This window comes from Mustela lutreola, chromosome X, assembly GCF_030435805.1.
Source record: "Mustela lutreola isolate mMusLut2 chromosome X, mMusLut2.pri, whole genome shotgun sequence".
In the NCBI taxonomy this organism is placed as follows: Eukaryota; Metazoa; Chordata; class Mammalia; order Carnivora; family Mustelidae; genus Mustela; species Mustela lutreola.
This window is the reverse complement of record NC_081308.1, coordinates 62,839,707-62,856,387: the sequence shown is the minus strand read 5'-3', so window position 1 is coordinate 62,856,387 and position 16,681 is coordinate 62,839,707. Positions and strand designations below refer to the sequence as shown.

The window sequence follows — 16,681 nt, the reverse complement described above, 5'->3', positions numbered from 1 at the left end:
GACAGCCTCTTCAATAAATGGTATTGGGAAAATTGGATAGCCACATGCAGAAAAATGAAATTGGACCATTTCCTTACACCACACATGAAAATAGACTCAAAATGGATAAAGGACCTCAATGTGAGAAAGGAATCCATCAAAATCCTTGAGGAGAACACAGGCAGCAACCTCTTCGACCTCAGCCGCAGCAACATCTTCCTAGGAACATCGCCAAAGGCAAGGGAAGCAAGGACAAAAATGAACTATTGGGATTTCATCAAGATCAAAAGCTTTTGCGCAGCAAAGGAAACAGTTAACAAAACCAAAAGACAGCTGACGGAATGGGAGAAGATATTTGCAAACGACATATCAGATAAAGGGCTAGTGTTCAAAATCTATAAAGAAGTTATCAAACTCAACACCCAAAGAACAAATAATCCAATCAAGAAATGGGCAGAAGACATGAACAGACATTTCTGCAAAGAAGACATCCAGATGGCTAACAGACACATGAAAAAGTGCTCCACATCACTTGGCATCAGGGAAATACAAATCAAAACTACAATGAGATATCACCTCACACCACTCAGAATGGCTAAAATTAACAAGTCAGGAAATGACAGATGCTGGTGAGGATGTGGAGAAAGGGGAACCCTCCTACACTGTTGGTGGGAATGCATGCTGGTGCAACCATTCTGCAAAACAGCTTGGAGGTTCCTCAAAATGTTGAAAATAGAAATATCCTACGACCCAGCAATTGCACTACTGGGTATCTACCATAAAGACACAAACGCAGTGATCCGAAGGGGCACGTGCACCCGAATGTTTATATAGCAGCAATGTCTACAATAGCCAAACTATGGAAAGAACCTAGATGTCCATCAACAGATGAATGGATAAAGAAGATGTGGTATACATACACAATGGAATACTATGCAGCCATCAAAAGAAATGAAGTCTTCCCATTTGTGACGATGTGGATGGAACTAGAGGGTATCATGCTTAGTGAAATAAGTCAATCGGAGAAAGACAACTATCATATGATCTCCCTGATATGAGGAAATGGAGATGCAACATGGGGGTTAAGGGGGTAGGAGAAGAATAAATGAAACAAGATGGGATCGGGAGGGAGACAAACCATAAGAAACTCTTAATCTCACAAAACAAACTGAGGGTTGCGGGGGGGAGGGGGTTTGGGAGGGGGGTCGGGTTATGGACATTGGGGAGGGTATGTGCTATGGTGAGTGCTGTGAAGTGTGTAAACCTGGCAATTCACAGACTTGTACTCCTGGGGATAAAAATACATATGTTTATAAAAAATTTAAAAAAAATAATTAGGGTGAACAACAACAAAAAGATGGAATGCTGAATTCCACATCCTATCAGTCTATCCCAGTTCCTCCAAAATTGCTCACTGTTGCAAACCCTGAACCATACTTCATTATTCCTTCATAGGCCATACAACCTAAAATTCCATGATTATTTATTAGTGCATTGTCTGACTCCTCCACCAAAATAAAAGCTTGATGAGGGCATGGATTTCATCTGATTCTCCATGACTTAGAACAGTTCCTGGCCCACTAGAAAGGCTCAAAACATATATGTCAAGTGAATGGATCAAGTATCGGCTCTGTAGTCTTTAGCCCAGACCTCTCCTCTGAGCCACACACTACCCGATATCTCTACTTGGATGACTCCTACACACCTTAAATGCAGCACAGCTCAGTACTGAATTCCTATGCTTTCCCACCCCGATTTGTTCTTCCTCCTCTATTCTCTATCTTAGTGAGTTACATAAGCCATGCACCTATGACAGAAACATGGACCTCTTCCTTGTTGCCTCCATCTACACCACTTCCCAAAACTAACAGATCGCCAGGTTTTCTGCAGCTTCAATCCTTCTAAATAAATATATCCCCCTCATCTCTTCTGCCATTGCTGTAGTGAGACCTTGTCATTTGTGACCTAACTCTGTCCCACTGCTTCCTAACCACTGCCCGTGTGTACTGCTCAAAATGCAAAGACGATCACTCAACTCTTTAAAAATCCCCAAAACCAAAAGCCTCCAGTGGATCCCAGTCATGAACCAAAGTTTAGGTTCTTCAGTATGGCCTGCTAGTAGGTGACAGTCACAGAATATTAACTATGTGCCAGATGCTGTGCTGTTTTCTGGGCTTTTATTAGTTACATTTCTTGATCCTACAAGATGGGACCCTTGTGACTTGTGCATGATTTCATCCGTGAGGAATTCTGAGGCTCAGATGGGCTAGATAAGTTGCCCAAAGTCTGGTTGCTTATAAGTAAAGCTGGGTCTCAGACCCAGGCCTCTGACTCCACAACCTGTACTCAGCTACAAAGACAGAACAACAGCCAACTTTGAGTACTCACTGCACCTGCCATGGTGCTAAGGGCTTTTTATGTATTTCTCTTTTAAACTTCCAAACTACTTTAGGAAGAAAGACCTATTATTATTATCCAATTTTATAGCTCGGGAAATGAAGGCCACCAAGAGATGAAGCACCTTACCCAATGTTAGACTGATCAAATGGTGGAACTGGGATTCAGATTCCTTCCCAAGTTCTTAGCAGCAGGGCTGTTCCTTCACCTTCCTCGCATCCCAAGCTCTCCTTGGTCTGGACCCCACAATATTCTTCAGCATCCTTCCTTCCTCTTCTCTACCACCCCACTTTATGTTCTAGCATCATCTGATTGCTTACAGTTGTTCCAGCATCATCTGATTGCTTACAGTTGTTCCCCACCCACACATCCGCACCCCAGCACTGTGCTCTTTAATGCCCGGTGGCTTTACTAACATCTGCTGGCTAATGCCCTCCTTTTCTCTTCCTCTAGGTAGTATTCTTACCCCTCCTTAAACAACTCATCACAGGAGTCACCTTTGCCAGGGAGGCTTCTCTCTGCTGCTCCCTCTTTGGTTAGGTTCCCCTCCTGTCTGCTCTCACAGTACCTGTGCATTTATCTATCACATCATTTTATACTGCTACTTTGCTTCAATACCTCTCCAGACTATATAGCCCTGCAAGGTGGAGACCTCCACCCACACTCATCTGAACACCCGTACTCGCTTTGTATTTCCAGTGCCTAGAGTAGCTCCTAGACACTGTAAGCACTCATTTAATGTTTTTTTTTTTTAAGACTGAGAGTAAGCGGGCACCTGTGTGGCTCAGTGGGTTAAGCCTCTGCCTTCGGCTCAGGTCATGGTCTCAGGGTCCTAGGATCAAGCCCCACATTGGGCTCTCTGCTCAGCAGGGAGGCTGCTTCCCCGCTACCCCCCACCACCTGCCTCTCTGTTTACTTGTGATCTCTGTCAAAAAAATAAATAAATCTAAAAAAAAAAAAAAGACTGAGAGTAAGCAACCTGTTCAAGGGCACATGAAGCTATGCTAGGACTAAGATTAGTTCAGGATATTACACACCTGATCCATTACTCTGTTTGAACAGAACTTCTCACTCAGTGGATTATAGATGGATTATAACTACAGGCCCTTCAGAGATATCTACCCTCCTGGTGGCAGGGCCTGGTGGTTAGGTATGAGCACCTCATCAAAAGCAGAGGCCTAATGCTCAGTAGAAACCAAACGAGAGACACCACTGTTCCCCTCCCCGCCACCCCCAAAACATGCACCCCCCCCAACAGCAGGGCCAATGGGCAGTCCTCAAGAGCATAGCTATTGACCCACCTCTCTATTTTAGCCTGTCTCTGCGATGCCATAGCAGCGAGGCTAGGATAGGCCATGGAGGAACTAGCAGTGCCATTATCAGTTGAGTTGTTCTTGGTTTTGGGCAGCTCAAACTCTGCCACATGATAGTACTGGCACTGAATTAAGTAGTTTAAAAAGTGTTCTCGAGCCCACTGCAAATGATCTAGACGCTTGCTGGGGTTGACTTGTTTCATGGTGAGCGCTCCTTGAAATGCTGGCACCATCAGGTACTTCAGGTCGGTGGAAGCAATCTCTTCCAAATCTTCGTTTCGGCTGGAAAGAGCAAAGAGGAGGCTGTGAAGCCTGGACGGCCATTCACACTGTGACCCTTGCTTCCCGGGGGGGACTGGAAGGCTGCGGTGGGTGTGTGGAGGGAGAAGGCAGGGGGAGTGAAAGTGGCGGACCGCTCACACCCAAGGCCTGTGCAAACAGCCAACCCTAGGAAGCAGAGTCGTGGGATATCAACTGTCTGGAAGACAGGTGGAGAATGTAAACAATGTACATCAGATCGCGAAGGGAGGTAGGAATAAAAGGTTCCCAGGCCTTTTTAAAGGGTCTCCTCCACCCAGGCTCCATGACTCCACCCTTGGTAACCATTATTACCTCCATTCTCAACCGTTATTACCCTGTCCCCCATACCTGAACAAGTCGAGCTGCGATAACATTTCGGAAGCCTTCTTAAGGAGGTCTAGTCCCTTGAACACCTTTTCCTGGATCACTCGCGAACCGGTGGGTTCAGTCGCTACTTCCACTTCGTCTAGAAGCTGCTTGCTGGTTTCGAACAGCTCGGGGAGCCGCGGCAGCAGCAGCTCGTCTTCGGCTGTTGCCATCTTGGGGGAGGGAGGAACGCGAAAGACCTCACTTCCGGGGTCAAAGGGAAACTTGGCAAAGAAGAACTCTGCGAGCAGGCACGAAACCGGAAGGAGCGCCGCATTGGTCCAGTCGCTCTATTGTTACCAAAGCTTTAGAGGACTTCCGGAAGCCGCTGTTCGCCGACCCTGGCAACCGTTTCCATGGACTCATCTTTGCGGGCTGCTGCCTATCGCAAGTTTTAGGCATCTGCTGAAAGCAAGCAAGCAAGCACAGCCTTTCGTGCTGATTTACGGGTCACTCCTCGTCGCCGACGCCAGCCTGGGAAGTTCCACTGGCTCTGAGCTTAGCGCCCCGGCGGGACAAAGTTGAATTCAGAGCGGGAGCGGGCGCGCTGCGGGAGCCGGCCGGGTGCGCGCCTGACCTCGCGATGCGCTTCCTCGGTGGAGGGGCCGGGGCAGCCAGCAGCCCCAACCACCAGGCCGCGCCCGGGGTTTCGGTCATCGCCGCGCGCGAGTGCGAAGTGCCAGTGGCGCCCCCATCCGGCTTCCGTGCGTCTAGCCGCTAGAGCCCCGGGCTCCTTCCAGCCAATTCCCGCCCGCCCTCTTCCCCTCCACGTCATCCCTCCTACACACCCGCACTCACAACCTGAACACCTACTTCCTTTCGGCCCCGCTCCTACACACCCCCACCACCACGCACCCACCCCTCCTTCAGACACCCCTGTGGCCCGCTACCACCCACCCACCCACACGCACTCACACACACACACACACACACACACGCATCCCTCACAATTCTACTCACTCCACAGCCAGCTTCCTCTCGAAGGTATCTTCCTTGAACTCCCTCCCCCCGCCAAGCCACGGAAAACTTTCACTTTTGGGGACTGTCTGGCAGAGCACCTACGACAGTGTATCACAGCTAGGGATATACCAAGCTATCTCCCTTACCTGAATGGGACTGATTAATTTTTACACCGCTCCCCCTCACTCAGTGCCTGGGTCTTATCTAGTGCTCAGTGTCCCAAGAATGGAAAAATAAATGATTGGTTGGGAAGCAGCCCAGACATACAGGACTTGCGCCGGTCAGTAGGGTTGCCTCTAGCCACATGGGGTTACTGAGCCCCTGAATGTGGCCATTTTGAGGTGAGATGGGCTGTAGATGTGAAATACAGACCCAATTTCGAACACAGGACAGAAAAAGAATATAAACTATCAGTTTTTACACCGATGTGTTAAAGTCCTAATATTTTGCATATGTTGGGGTAAAAATATTATTAAGATTGATTTCGCTTGTGTCTTTTCACTTTTTTTTTTTTTTTAAACGTGTGCACTAGGAAACTTAAAATTACATATGGGGTTCACATTACATTTCTACCGGACAGCGCTGACATAAAAATTTAATTCCAGGACTTCGACAGAAGGGGTGCCATTGCTTTGAACGAATCAACAGAAATATACACTGATTAAGTTCCAACACACCCCAAGTTGTCCTGGAGGAAGTTAGGTAGAGCAGAACGCACACCGTCTAACCTGGAAAAATCAGCTTTTAAACTACATGTATTTTAAACTACATGTATTTTAAACTACTATATTTGAGAAGGAAAAAAATTCACGTAAGAACAACTAGAGGGCAATATAGGATAGTATAGAACAAGGGATCTGTTGTCTTGCATAGGCTGTGGGAAAACCAAGCAATAAGTCATTCCATGCGAAGAGTACTTCAGAAAGCTTCTTAGACATGATACGCAGTCAGAATTGCAAAGCTAGAAGGGAACCTCAAAAAGCAGAGGAAAAAACTGAGACCGAAGCTTAAGTGACTTGCTCAACTAGTTGTGACAAAGCCAGTGGCTTCTAAGTTCAGTTGTTTTAACCCACCAATCTTAGACTGAGTAGGATTTAAAAAGATGGAGAGGACCTTTTAAGTGGGATGCAGTGAAGCCCCAAGCTAAAACAGTCCTTTGCTGGAGGGAGAGGAGAGTAGGGCGTAAGTGTAGGTTGGCAAAGCTTCCTAGGTGATTGTAATAAACCTCTCCTGGCAAGCCCCCAGCTTTAGAAGCTGAGGAAGAAAGGTGGCTCTGACGAATTACCTATTTGATTTGTCTGGCATCTCTAATTTAGTAAACTGAACTTCCAGGGTCAGCCTCAGCCAGGAATACAAAGAAGTACTTGTTGGGGAGACTTGAAAACTCAGTAATTATGAGACTAGGGGCGCCTGGATGGCTCAGTGGGTTAAGCCTCTGACTTAGGCTTGGGTCCTGATCCTCGAGTCCCAGGATCAAGCCACATGTCTGGCTCCCTGCTCAGCGGGGAGGCTGCTTCTGTCCCTCCCTCCCCTTGCTCCTTCTCTCTCTCTCTCATTCTCTCTCTAATAAAGAAAATCTTTAAAAGATTTGTGAGACTAAAGATAATCATTTTCTATATATTTTCTGTTATCTAAGGAAAAAAAAAACACATATGCAGAATTTGAATTTGCTCCTAAACGTCGTATGCCCTTTTCCTATGGCTTTCAAAAAGAGTCTTTATGGGAGTTGCCAACTGCCTTCAGAGTACATATTGCAATTGTCATGTTAGGTAGTGTATCACATCCTATCTTGAGATGACAGCAGCTTAAAAAGTGGTTAGGAAAAAAGTAATAATGAGTTGCTTCCTGTGTTTCTGTGTGTAAACACTTTATCACATTAAAAAACCCTAGTTTAAGGGAGCCAGAAGGAGGGACCTTGAAAGTCATGTAAACATAATGGTACTTAAACTTTCTGTAACAGCAGAACTTGTTTCCCAAACCAGATTTGAGACAGGTCCATAATTTATTTTCATTTATTATTTTAAAAATTTCATTTTTTATTTGATAAGGAGTGACAGCGAGAGAGGGAACACAAGCAGGGGAAGTGGGAGAGGAAGAAGCAGACTCCCTGCCCAGCAGGGAGCCTGATGTGGAGCTAGATCCCACGACCCTGGGATCATGATCTGAGCGGAAGGTAGACACCTGATGACTGAGCCACCCAGGCGCCTCAGGCCCATAATTTCTAAAACAGCTGCTGCGTTTTGAAGTGGATGCACAGAGGCCTTCCAACTCAGCCTGTGGCCCACCTTTCCCCCAACCTGCTCAGTGGCACCAACGTACCTCTGAGGGACTGGAGGGGCTCTAAATAACACAGTAGAAAGAACACTAATCTAACACGCATCCCGCCCCCAGCAGATGAAGAAACTGAGACAGAAGTTAGGTAACTTGCCCAAGGTCACACAGCTAAGACACTTCACTAAGCAATAGCATATAGGGTGAGTTGGGACTTGGAGAAACTGGAGTCCAGGCGAATCGTAGAAAGCATTTTAAGTAACCTATCCATGACTGGAGAAACGAGATGACTTAACAAGTATTCTCTGATGTGACTCCCTGATAGACATGATGGATGTTCATTTGTCATGTTTGGATCTTAACACAGATTTGTTATCTTGAAAAACCAATTGTGTGATTCATGAGGGAAACATTAAAAAGAGTTTTTCCTGCCTGTCTGAATTGATGTGCTTGCCAGCTTATACCTTCTTTAGTCTGCTTCAACGAATCAGTTGCTGTTTTGTCCAAAGCAAGTAATACTCTGCAGATATTGGTACCAGAAATGCCAGCGACAACACAAAATGAGATCGACTTGTGTTAGAGGGTAGAGCCAAGTTGGTGTAACTTGCAAAAATTATTTGTAGAATCATTACTTTATCCTTAGCAATCAAACTATCTTCACTGTGTATTTTTTTTAAATTTATTTTATTGTTTTTTAGAAGATTTTGTTTATTTATTTGACATAGAGAAACACAGTGAGAGAGGCAACACAAGCAGGGAGAGTGGGAGAAGGAGAAGCAGGCTTCCCACTGAGCAGGGAACCCCATGCGGGGCTCAACCCTAGGACCCTGGGATCAGGACCTGAGCTGAAGGCAGACTCTTAACAACTGAGCCACCCAGACGCTCCACGTATTGTTTTTCTTTTAATGTCATCTCTATGCCCAACATCAGGCTCGAACTCATGACCTCTACCAACTGAGCCAGCTAGGTGCCCCTCCACCGAGTATTTTTGAGATATGAATTTGTCTACCTAGTGGCAAGAGGTTTATTAAGCCATGAAAGGAGAAACTCCAATACAATGAAGATTGCATTAAGTGAAAGATCTCAATTCCTACTTCCAGATCGAAATGCTAGGAATATGGTTCAGTACGTAAAAATTCTCTGTAGACTGGGATTTAAGTCCTGCCTCTGCTACTGAGTAGCTTTGTAACCTTGCAGAAGCCCCCTTCCTTCACTTCCCACATTCCTTGTATGCTACTGTGAATTCAAAGGACAAGAAACAGGGTTTGAGCCCTTAAAGGGCCCTAGTTCAAAGAAAGAGACCTGTAAATCATGATTCGGTAAGAATGGAGGGAATAACTTTGGCCCTAAGGGGGGTATTCCCTTTGTTGAGGGAGCAAAAGGCAAGCTGAGGGCAAAGCACAAGTTGACATCCCACAAACCGCCCCCCTCCTGGGTGGGATATGTGTGACATTCCTTGGGCACTTCTGGCCACCCTAAAACTAAGGGAAAGGAAAAACAAATGGTTAAACTGATAAAGATCACGGTCCCGCAAGATACGAGTCTCCATCAATTTGTTGTCTTAGTGATATACAAGGAAAAAGCATTCTTACCAATAGCCTTACATTCAGAGACCCATAACTCAATTTGTGGAGCCCTGACATCACCCTCCCCTCCTTGAGTGATGTGGGAAACAAAGGCAGAAGGGAATGTAAACAAAATTACATTGCTTTATGACCTGCAGCCCAATGACAAATACTTGAGATAGAAAGTCCTTTTGGAAACCTTCCTTTTTCCTTACCTCCTCCAACTCTCACGTATATAATCCGGCCGCCCCTCACACTTGTAATGGAGCTTTCTGCCCAGGGTCCTGACCCTACGCTCTAATACAATCACCTTTTTGCACCAAAGATGGCTCAAGAATCCTGTCTTGGCCATTGGCGGTAGACTCCAATGCTACTCAATACCACATCACGTTCAAGGTCAGACTCTACCTGACTTACAAGATCCTTTCTGATCTGATGCTGACATCCTTTCCAGTCTCTTCCTCCATGGACCCTAAGCTGACCTTCGTGCATGGATGTGGGCTGTGCCTTCTGCCTGGAACGTCCCTCTCTCCCTTGTCTGCTTGGCAAATTTCTATTCATTACTCATGTACTTAGCTCAAGGATCCTTTCTTTCAGGAAGCATTTCCTGATCTTTTGCCTGTCGGTGAGTCTCTTATAGCGCTTTGTTCATCTCCCTATGATAGTATGGGGCGATGGTTTTCTCTAGCTCCTTGAGACCAGGGAGAGCATTTTTCTCGTCTTTGTTTACTTCACTATAGCACTTCACACCTGGTTTTTTTTTTTTTTGGGGGGGGGGACTTAATGTTAAAAGAATCATGTTCCATAATAATAATACCTAACCTTCTCTGAGGGCTCACTTCTGCCACGTGACCATGCAAAGTGCTTTATGGGCATTTTCTCAGCCAATCCTCGCAACTTCCAGAAGACACAGATATTGTTACAGCCTTGTTTGACAGAAGAGGAAACTGCAGCTCAGAGAAGCTAAAGTAACTGGGCTGATAATGTTTGCTTATGCTAGGATTTGAACCCAACTCACTGAATTTAGATCCAATTCCCGAGCTCTGGCTACCACTGCAGAAGAGGAGGGGTGTTAAAGACCAGGTGAAGAACAAAAAAGGACATGAACATGCGAAAGGTCTGTGTTCAAAGTAAAAGGAAGGGGCACCTGGGTGGCTCAGTGGGTTAAGCCTCTGCCTTCGGCTTAGGTCATGATCTCAAGGTCCTGGGATCAAGCCCCACATCGGGCTCTCTGCTCAATGGGGAGCCTGCTTCCCCTTCTCTCTCTGTCTGCCTCTCTGCCTACTTGTGATCTCTCTTTCTCCCTGTCAAATAAATAAATAAAAAATTTAAAAAAAAAAGTAAAAGGAAGTAATATTGAATCAGTAGGTTGGTCCACGTTTCGGAGAAGGTATTATAGTGAGCCACGAGAGTGTAGGTCTGGATAAACAATAGGGAGGCAACTGGTTCAGTGAAATATTTTTTGAGGACCTCTGATGTGCCAGCCATGGTGCTAGCTGCTGGGATAGAAACATGCGTAGTCTTTGCTCCTGAGGGTCTAACAGCTAAGGTGAAGGAGAGAGAGAGAACAAACGACTTCGGTGTAATGTGGTAAGTGCTGTTACAAGTGGCCCTTGGAGGGTATGATGAAAACATCTAGGAAGGAAGCCTAACCAGGGGGTTCGTAGAAGGACTCTCAAAGGAGATGATACCAAAACTGAGTCTTAAGTGGTACCATTTTGACATGACTGGAACTTACAGTCAAAAGCAACCACAGGTAGGTACGTGACTCGTTCATTCACCGGGTGTTTACTGAGCATATGCTCTATCCAAGCCACTGTTCTAAGGTACTGGAAGGAACAAGACAACAAGACCCCTGCACTCGTAGGTCACCAAATGCAATCAGGGGCTACTGCATGCCCACTTGTTTAACACTTATTTCCCAAGAACTAAGATAGGCAGTGTCTTAACTGAGCCCAATGGTGGCTCAGAGAGGGACTATAGTAGAGAGAGTTGTCCAGCCTTTCCCAGAGTCTGGAAGCACATGGGTGATGTGAGGGACGAATTTAGATGGTACCTGGAAGAACCCGGAAAACACTTCAATAGCTCTAAGTGAACCGCTAGGAGCCCTCTAGCATCAGAGAAAGCCTCACTTCCCGCCGTTCCCTAGGTGACTCCACTCCTCCCCCATCTGTCGCCATGGAGATGAGAGGCTTCCTTTCTCCAATTCCCCTATGTCCGCCCCTGAGTGAGCCTCAGAAAGCCCCCTCCCCATCTCCGTGGAAAGAACTCCATGCTCCCCAACCTTTCTTCCAAATCACATCCTGCTTCTCGGGCTGTCACCATAGAAACAAAAAGTCTCGTCCCCCTTCCCCAGTCATCTCCATGGTGACCCTCAAGCCTTCACCCCCAGCATAGTACCAGGATCAATCTCTACTAGAGGTCTAGAATTCAGGGAAGGCTGGAAGGAAGGCGAGGGTGACTCCTTGCTGTGGCTGCAGCCTTTGTCTCAGTCTCTCCTGGCTTGGAAGGTATGCTGACCCCTCTCTCAAAAAAGGGGGTAAGGCAGCTACAGTTTATAGGGTACCAATTATGTGCCAGGCACTGGGCTAGGTACTCGAGCTCATAACCAGCTATTTTACAGAGCTTCAGGAAGAGAAGCTCACAGAGATGAAGGCACTTGGCCTTTTACCCCCAGCGAGCCCCTTTTTGTCCTCACTGAAACTGAGGGACCGAAAGGGATTTTACTTCCACTATTCTCCTTTGCTACATGGCCTCAGACAAGTAGCTTCCGGTCTCCTAGCCTCATTTTTCCCATCTGTAAAATAAGAATGTTGGACTCATTGTCATCTTGACTATCCCTCTTATTAATGTTAGATCATAATAGCTCTGATCTTCTCATTGATTTTTCAGGAGTGAATGCTGGCAAATCTTATAAGGTGTTCTTGTTTTTTTTAATATTTAAAAATTTTTTTAAAAGATTTTATTTATTTGACAGATAGAGATCACAGGTAGGCAGAGAGGCAGACAGAGAGAGAGAAGAGGAAGCAGGCTCCCCACTGAGCAGAGAGCCTGACATGGGGCTTGATGCCAGGACCCTGGGATCATGACCCGAATGGAAGGCAGAGACTTTAACACCACTGAGCCACCCACTGAGCACCCCTAAAATATTTTATTTTTTAATTTTTATTTATTTATTTATTAAGATTTTATTTATTTGACAGACAGAGATCACAATTAGGCAGAGAGGCAGGCAGAGAGAGAGGAGGAAGCAGGCTCCCCGCAGAGCAGAGAGCCTGATGCGGGGCTCGATCCCAGGACGCTGGGATCATGACCTGAGCCGAAGGCAGAGGCTTTAACCCACTGAAGCACCCAGGCGCCCCAATATTTTATTTTTTAAAGTTAACATATAATGTATTGTTTCCGGGGAATGGGTCATTCTTGTTGTTTTTAAACTGGCATGGTGGAGGTCCCTGAACTCTTTTGATCCAACACTCCAAGGTTTTGTTTAGAATCTCTGAAGGTCTCTTTTAGGGTTTTTTTGTTTGTTTCGAAATTTCCATTTTGAAGTAGTTCACAGGAAGTTGCAGGGAGGTCTTGGGCAACCTTTACCCCACTTCTGCCAATGTTGGCATCTTGTATAACTGTAGTCCGGTATCAGAACTAGTCAGCAGACATAGAGACAGCCCACAGAGCTCATGCAAATTTCTTCAGTTTTGTATGCACTAATGGGGCGTGAGTGCCTAGTTTTGTGTAGTTTTGTCCCATGTGGAGGTTCACGTAGCAAGCCCCAGTCAAGGCACAGAACTGTTCCATCATTGCAGGGAGTCCTCGTGTTGCCCTCTTAGAACCACACTTACCTCCTTCCCTCCCCTCATCTCTAACCCCTGACAGCCATCTGTATCTGTTGTCCATCTCTAGAATTGTGTCACTTCCAGAATGTGATACAAATGGAATCATAGAGTACACAGTCTTTCGGAAGAGGCTCCCCCCTCCACTCAGCATAATTCCCTGGAGATTCCTCCAGGTTTTTGCCTGTTCATTCCTTTTCATTGCTGAGTAGTATTCCATGGGTTTGTTTAAACATTTACCTGATGAAGGACATCTTGGTTGTTTCCAGTTTGGGACTCTTCTAAACAAAGCTGCTGTGAATGTTGTTGGGGTCTTTTACAGAGCAGACAGTTTGAATTTTGACAAGGCCCAATCTATCAATTTTTCTTTTTATGAATTGTACTTCTGGGGTCAAGCCTAAAAAGTCTTTGCCTAGCCCCAGGTCCCAAAGATGTTCTCCTATTTTTTTTTCCTGAGAGTGTTATAATCTTACATTTTACATTTAAGTCATGCTCTTTATATTTGAAGTCGTCCGTAAGTGATATATTTTGAGTTCCATTTTTTAGAAAGGGGATGTTTAGGTTAAAGGTTTTGTTTTGTTTTGCATTTTGTTTTTTGGTTTTTGTTTTGTTTTATTTTTGCCTCTGGTTGCCCAATTGCTCTAACACCCTTCATTGGAAAGACTTTCCTTCCTCTACTGGACTGCTTTTATACCCCTGTCCAAACTCACTTGGGAAGATTTGTATGGGGCTATTTCTGGGATCATTCCTCTTCTGGTCTCTGTGTAGATCCTAGTAGCACTGCAAAGCACAGGCTTTTTTTTTTTTTAAAGATTTTATTTATTTATTTGACAGAAAGAGAGATTGAGAAAGATCGGGGGGAGCAACAGGCAGAGGGAGAGGGAGAAGGAGGCTCCCGACTGAGCAGGGAGCCAGATGTGGGACTCGATCCCAAGACCCAGGATCATGACCTGAGCCGAAGGCAGAGCCACCCAGGCACCCCAAAGCACAGAGTTTTGAGACAGAATGCCCAGCACCACTTGCTAGCTCAGGTGATCCTGAGCAAGCTACTCTCCGAATGGCTTCCCATCTCACTCAGTCTACAAAACAGGCCTTCAGAGCCCCCCCATGACCTAATCCCTGCCTACCTTTCTGTGCTTATCTCCTATTACTCCTCCCTATATGCACTCTGCTTCAGCCACACTGCTCTCCTGACTGCTTTTCAAACATGTCACTTATGCTCCTACCTTAGGGTCCTTCCTGGGCTGTTTCCTTATCCTAAAATCCTCTTCCCACAAATATCCCCATGGCTAAGTCTCTCACCTCCTTTGGGTCTTTTCTCAAATTTTGCCTTCCCGGTGAGGCTTTATTTAAAATGGCAGGGGCACCTGGGTGGCCCAGTCGTTAGGCGTCTGCCTTCAGCTCGGGTCGTGATCCCGATGTTCTGGGATAGGGCCCCAGGTTGGGCTCCCTACTCGATGGGGAGTCTGCTTCTCCCTCTCCCTCTGTTACCCTCTGGTTCCTCTCTCTCTGTATGTGTCAAATAAATAAATAAATAAATAAAATCTTAAAAAAAAATAATATGGCAAAGGCTCTACCTCTCCCCTTTCACTGCTTTCCCTCCACAGCATTCGCAGCGGTCTAACGTACCATGTCATCTACTTCTTTTTTATCTGTCTCCCACCACTAGAACATGAGCTCAATGACAGCAGGCATTTTTGTTTTGTTCACTGCTGTATTCCCAGTGCCTCGACTGTGCCTCGTGTGATACACTTTTGTTGAATGAAGAAATGAGTGGAAAGATGGATGGATGAATGAGGGATTGAATGAAGGCTATGAACCAGGGCCCAGCTCCCTTGAGCCACCTCTCAGCCCCTTGGCTTGTGCCAAGGCAGGACCCTCGCCCGATCCACGTGCCTCTTTCAGGCTGACCACCAGGTGGCAGTTGGAGCCTGAACTCGGGCCTCATTTGCCCTTCCCGATCACTTCCACCTGCCACCTGCCAGTCTTGCCCAGGACTGTTTGACCTTCTCTGTCTAGGCATGGCCAGGGGATATTGTGTGGGCTTTTTAAGTAAGCAGTGTCAGTATCCGAAGATGTACATCTTTTTTTCTTGGAAAGGAACTACTTTCTGGGACACCTGGGTGGCTCAGTCTGTAGGTGTCTGACTTTTGATTTTGGCTCAGGTGATGATCTCAAGGGTGTGAGATCTGGGCATGGAGACTGCCTAGGATTTTCGCTCTCTCTTTCTCTGCCCCACATAAAAAAAAAGATACTGGTTTCTTTCCTGTCTCACTCTGCTCTCTGTTTCAGGTGGAAGAAGTCACAGATTCTGGCCATTAGGCTGTCCCACGGTCACTTCTGTAGCCACTGGGACAGCAGGGCACATGGACCTAAACGAATTTCCTTTGTTTCTGCCCAGCCTCAGCAAGCCTCTCCTACTACAACCCTGGAAGGGGTAAAGACAAGATACTTTAGTGAGGGGGTTAAGCCTTTTGAGCCAGGCGGGGTTTAGATTTCCACTGCGCTGCTTCTTAATCCTATATCTTGGGTGATGTTGGGTAACTGACCTAGATTCCTCAAGCCTTAGTTTTCTTAACTGTAAAATGGGGACACTAATAGTAGTGTGAAGATTCAATGGGATAATGTATGTACAATGTTAGCAGAGTGCCTGATACAGAATAAAGCTCAAGAGGAAAAAAATCAGGGGCTGTGGTGGGGATAAGCAAGACCAGACATGGTAAGAACTGGCCAGGGATTATGAGGAGAGGGCCACCTAGGTGACTAGGAGTCTGAAAACAAAAAAAAAGGTACAATGTTAAGGAAGGTTTCAAAAGAGAGTTCACTTTTCAGCTGTACCTTACAGGAAAGTCAAAGTGGAAAGAGCATTCCAAGAAGAAAGAACGGCATGAGAAAGCAGAGAGAGGTGTGAAACAGCACGGGGATATTCCTGTAACTGTAAATAGTTAAGTATGACTAAAATGTTATGTTTATTTTATTTTTTTGAAGATTTTTTATTTATTTACTTGAGAGAGCGAGAGAGATCACAGAGGGAGAGGGAGCCCCCCACCTCTCCTCCTGTAGCCTCTCTTTCCTCACCTCTGCACCCCAGCCTGAGGTCCTGTCCATCCTACCCTACCCAATCCCTGGGTCTCCCTCAAATCTCCTTCTCTCAGACAGCGCCAGGCCAGGGTGGGGACAGGGTTGGGGCCAAGCCCCATAGCTGCCCCCTCCCCTCTCCTCCCCTTTTTGTATAATTTAATAAAGAAACGGTCACGCTTCTGTTTAAAAAAAAAAAAAAAGAAAACAAACAGAGGGAGAGGTAGAGGGAGAAGCAGACTCGCCGCCAAGCAGGGACCCCGATGTGGGACTTGATCTCAGGATCCCAGGATCATGACCTGAGCCAAACGTAGACGCTTAACCAAATGAGCTACCCAGGTGCCCCTGAAATGCGTGTTTCTTGTCAGGGAGTAGCAAGAAATAAGGACAGATAAGGAGGAGTCAGATCACAAAGGCCCTCACACGCCAGGCAAAGGAGGTTGCCCTTGATCTCCTGGGCCATGGGGAGTCATCAAAGAGCTTATAGCAAGGAAGCAGATGGCTATAATTGTGGGTTTGGGGGTCCACTGGATGGGCAGGTGAGAGATGAGATGGGCTTCAACCAGAGAAGCTGTAGTGGAGATGGAGACCAAGGGAATAAAGTCCAGGGATTTGTTTTCAG

At 46.2% G+C, this 16,681-nt stretch overlaps 1 protein-coding gene across 2 annotated transcripts in view; it reads right to left on the bottom strand.

The window, feature by feature from the left end:
* IGBP1 (immunoglobulin binding protein 1) overlaps positions 1–5,019 on the bottom strand; it is a 29,346-nt gene extending 24,327 nt beyond the window's left edge. Inside the window, exons 1-2 of one of the 2 annotated variants that reach the window (XM_059157248.1) lie at positions 4,338–5,019; positions 3,678–3,971 (exon numbers count right to left, since the gene is read on the bottom strand). In XM_059157248.1, coding sequence (XP_059013231.1) covers positions 3,678–3,971; positions 4,338–4,528 — 485 coding nt within the window. In that variant the 5' untranslated portion in view covers positions 4,529–5,019. The remainder of the gene's footprint in view (positions 1–3,677; positions 3,972–4,337) is intronic. The other variant, XM_059157247.1, reaches the window with a different exon arrangement.
* Between the last annotated feature and the right edge of the window lie 11,662 nt (positions 5,020–16,681).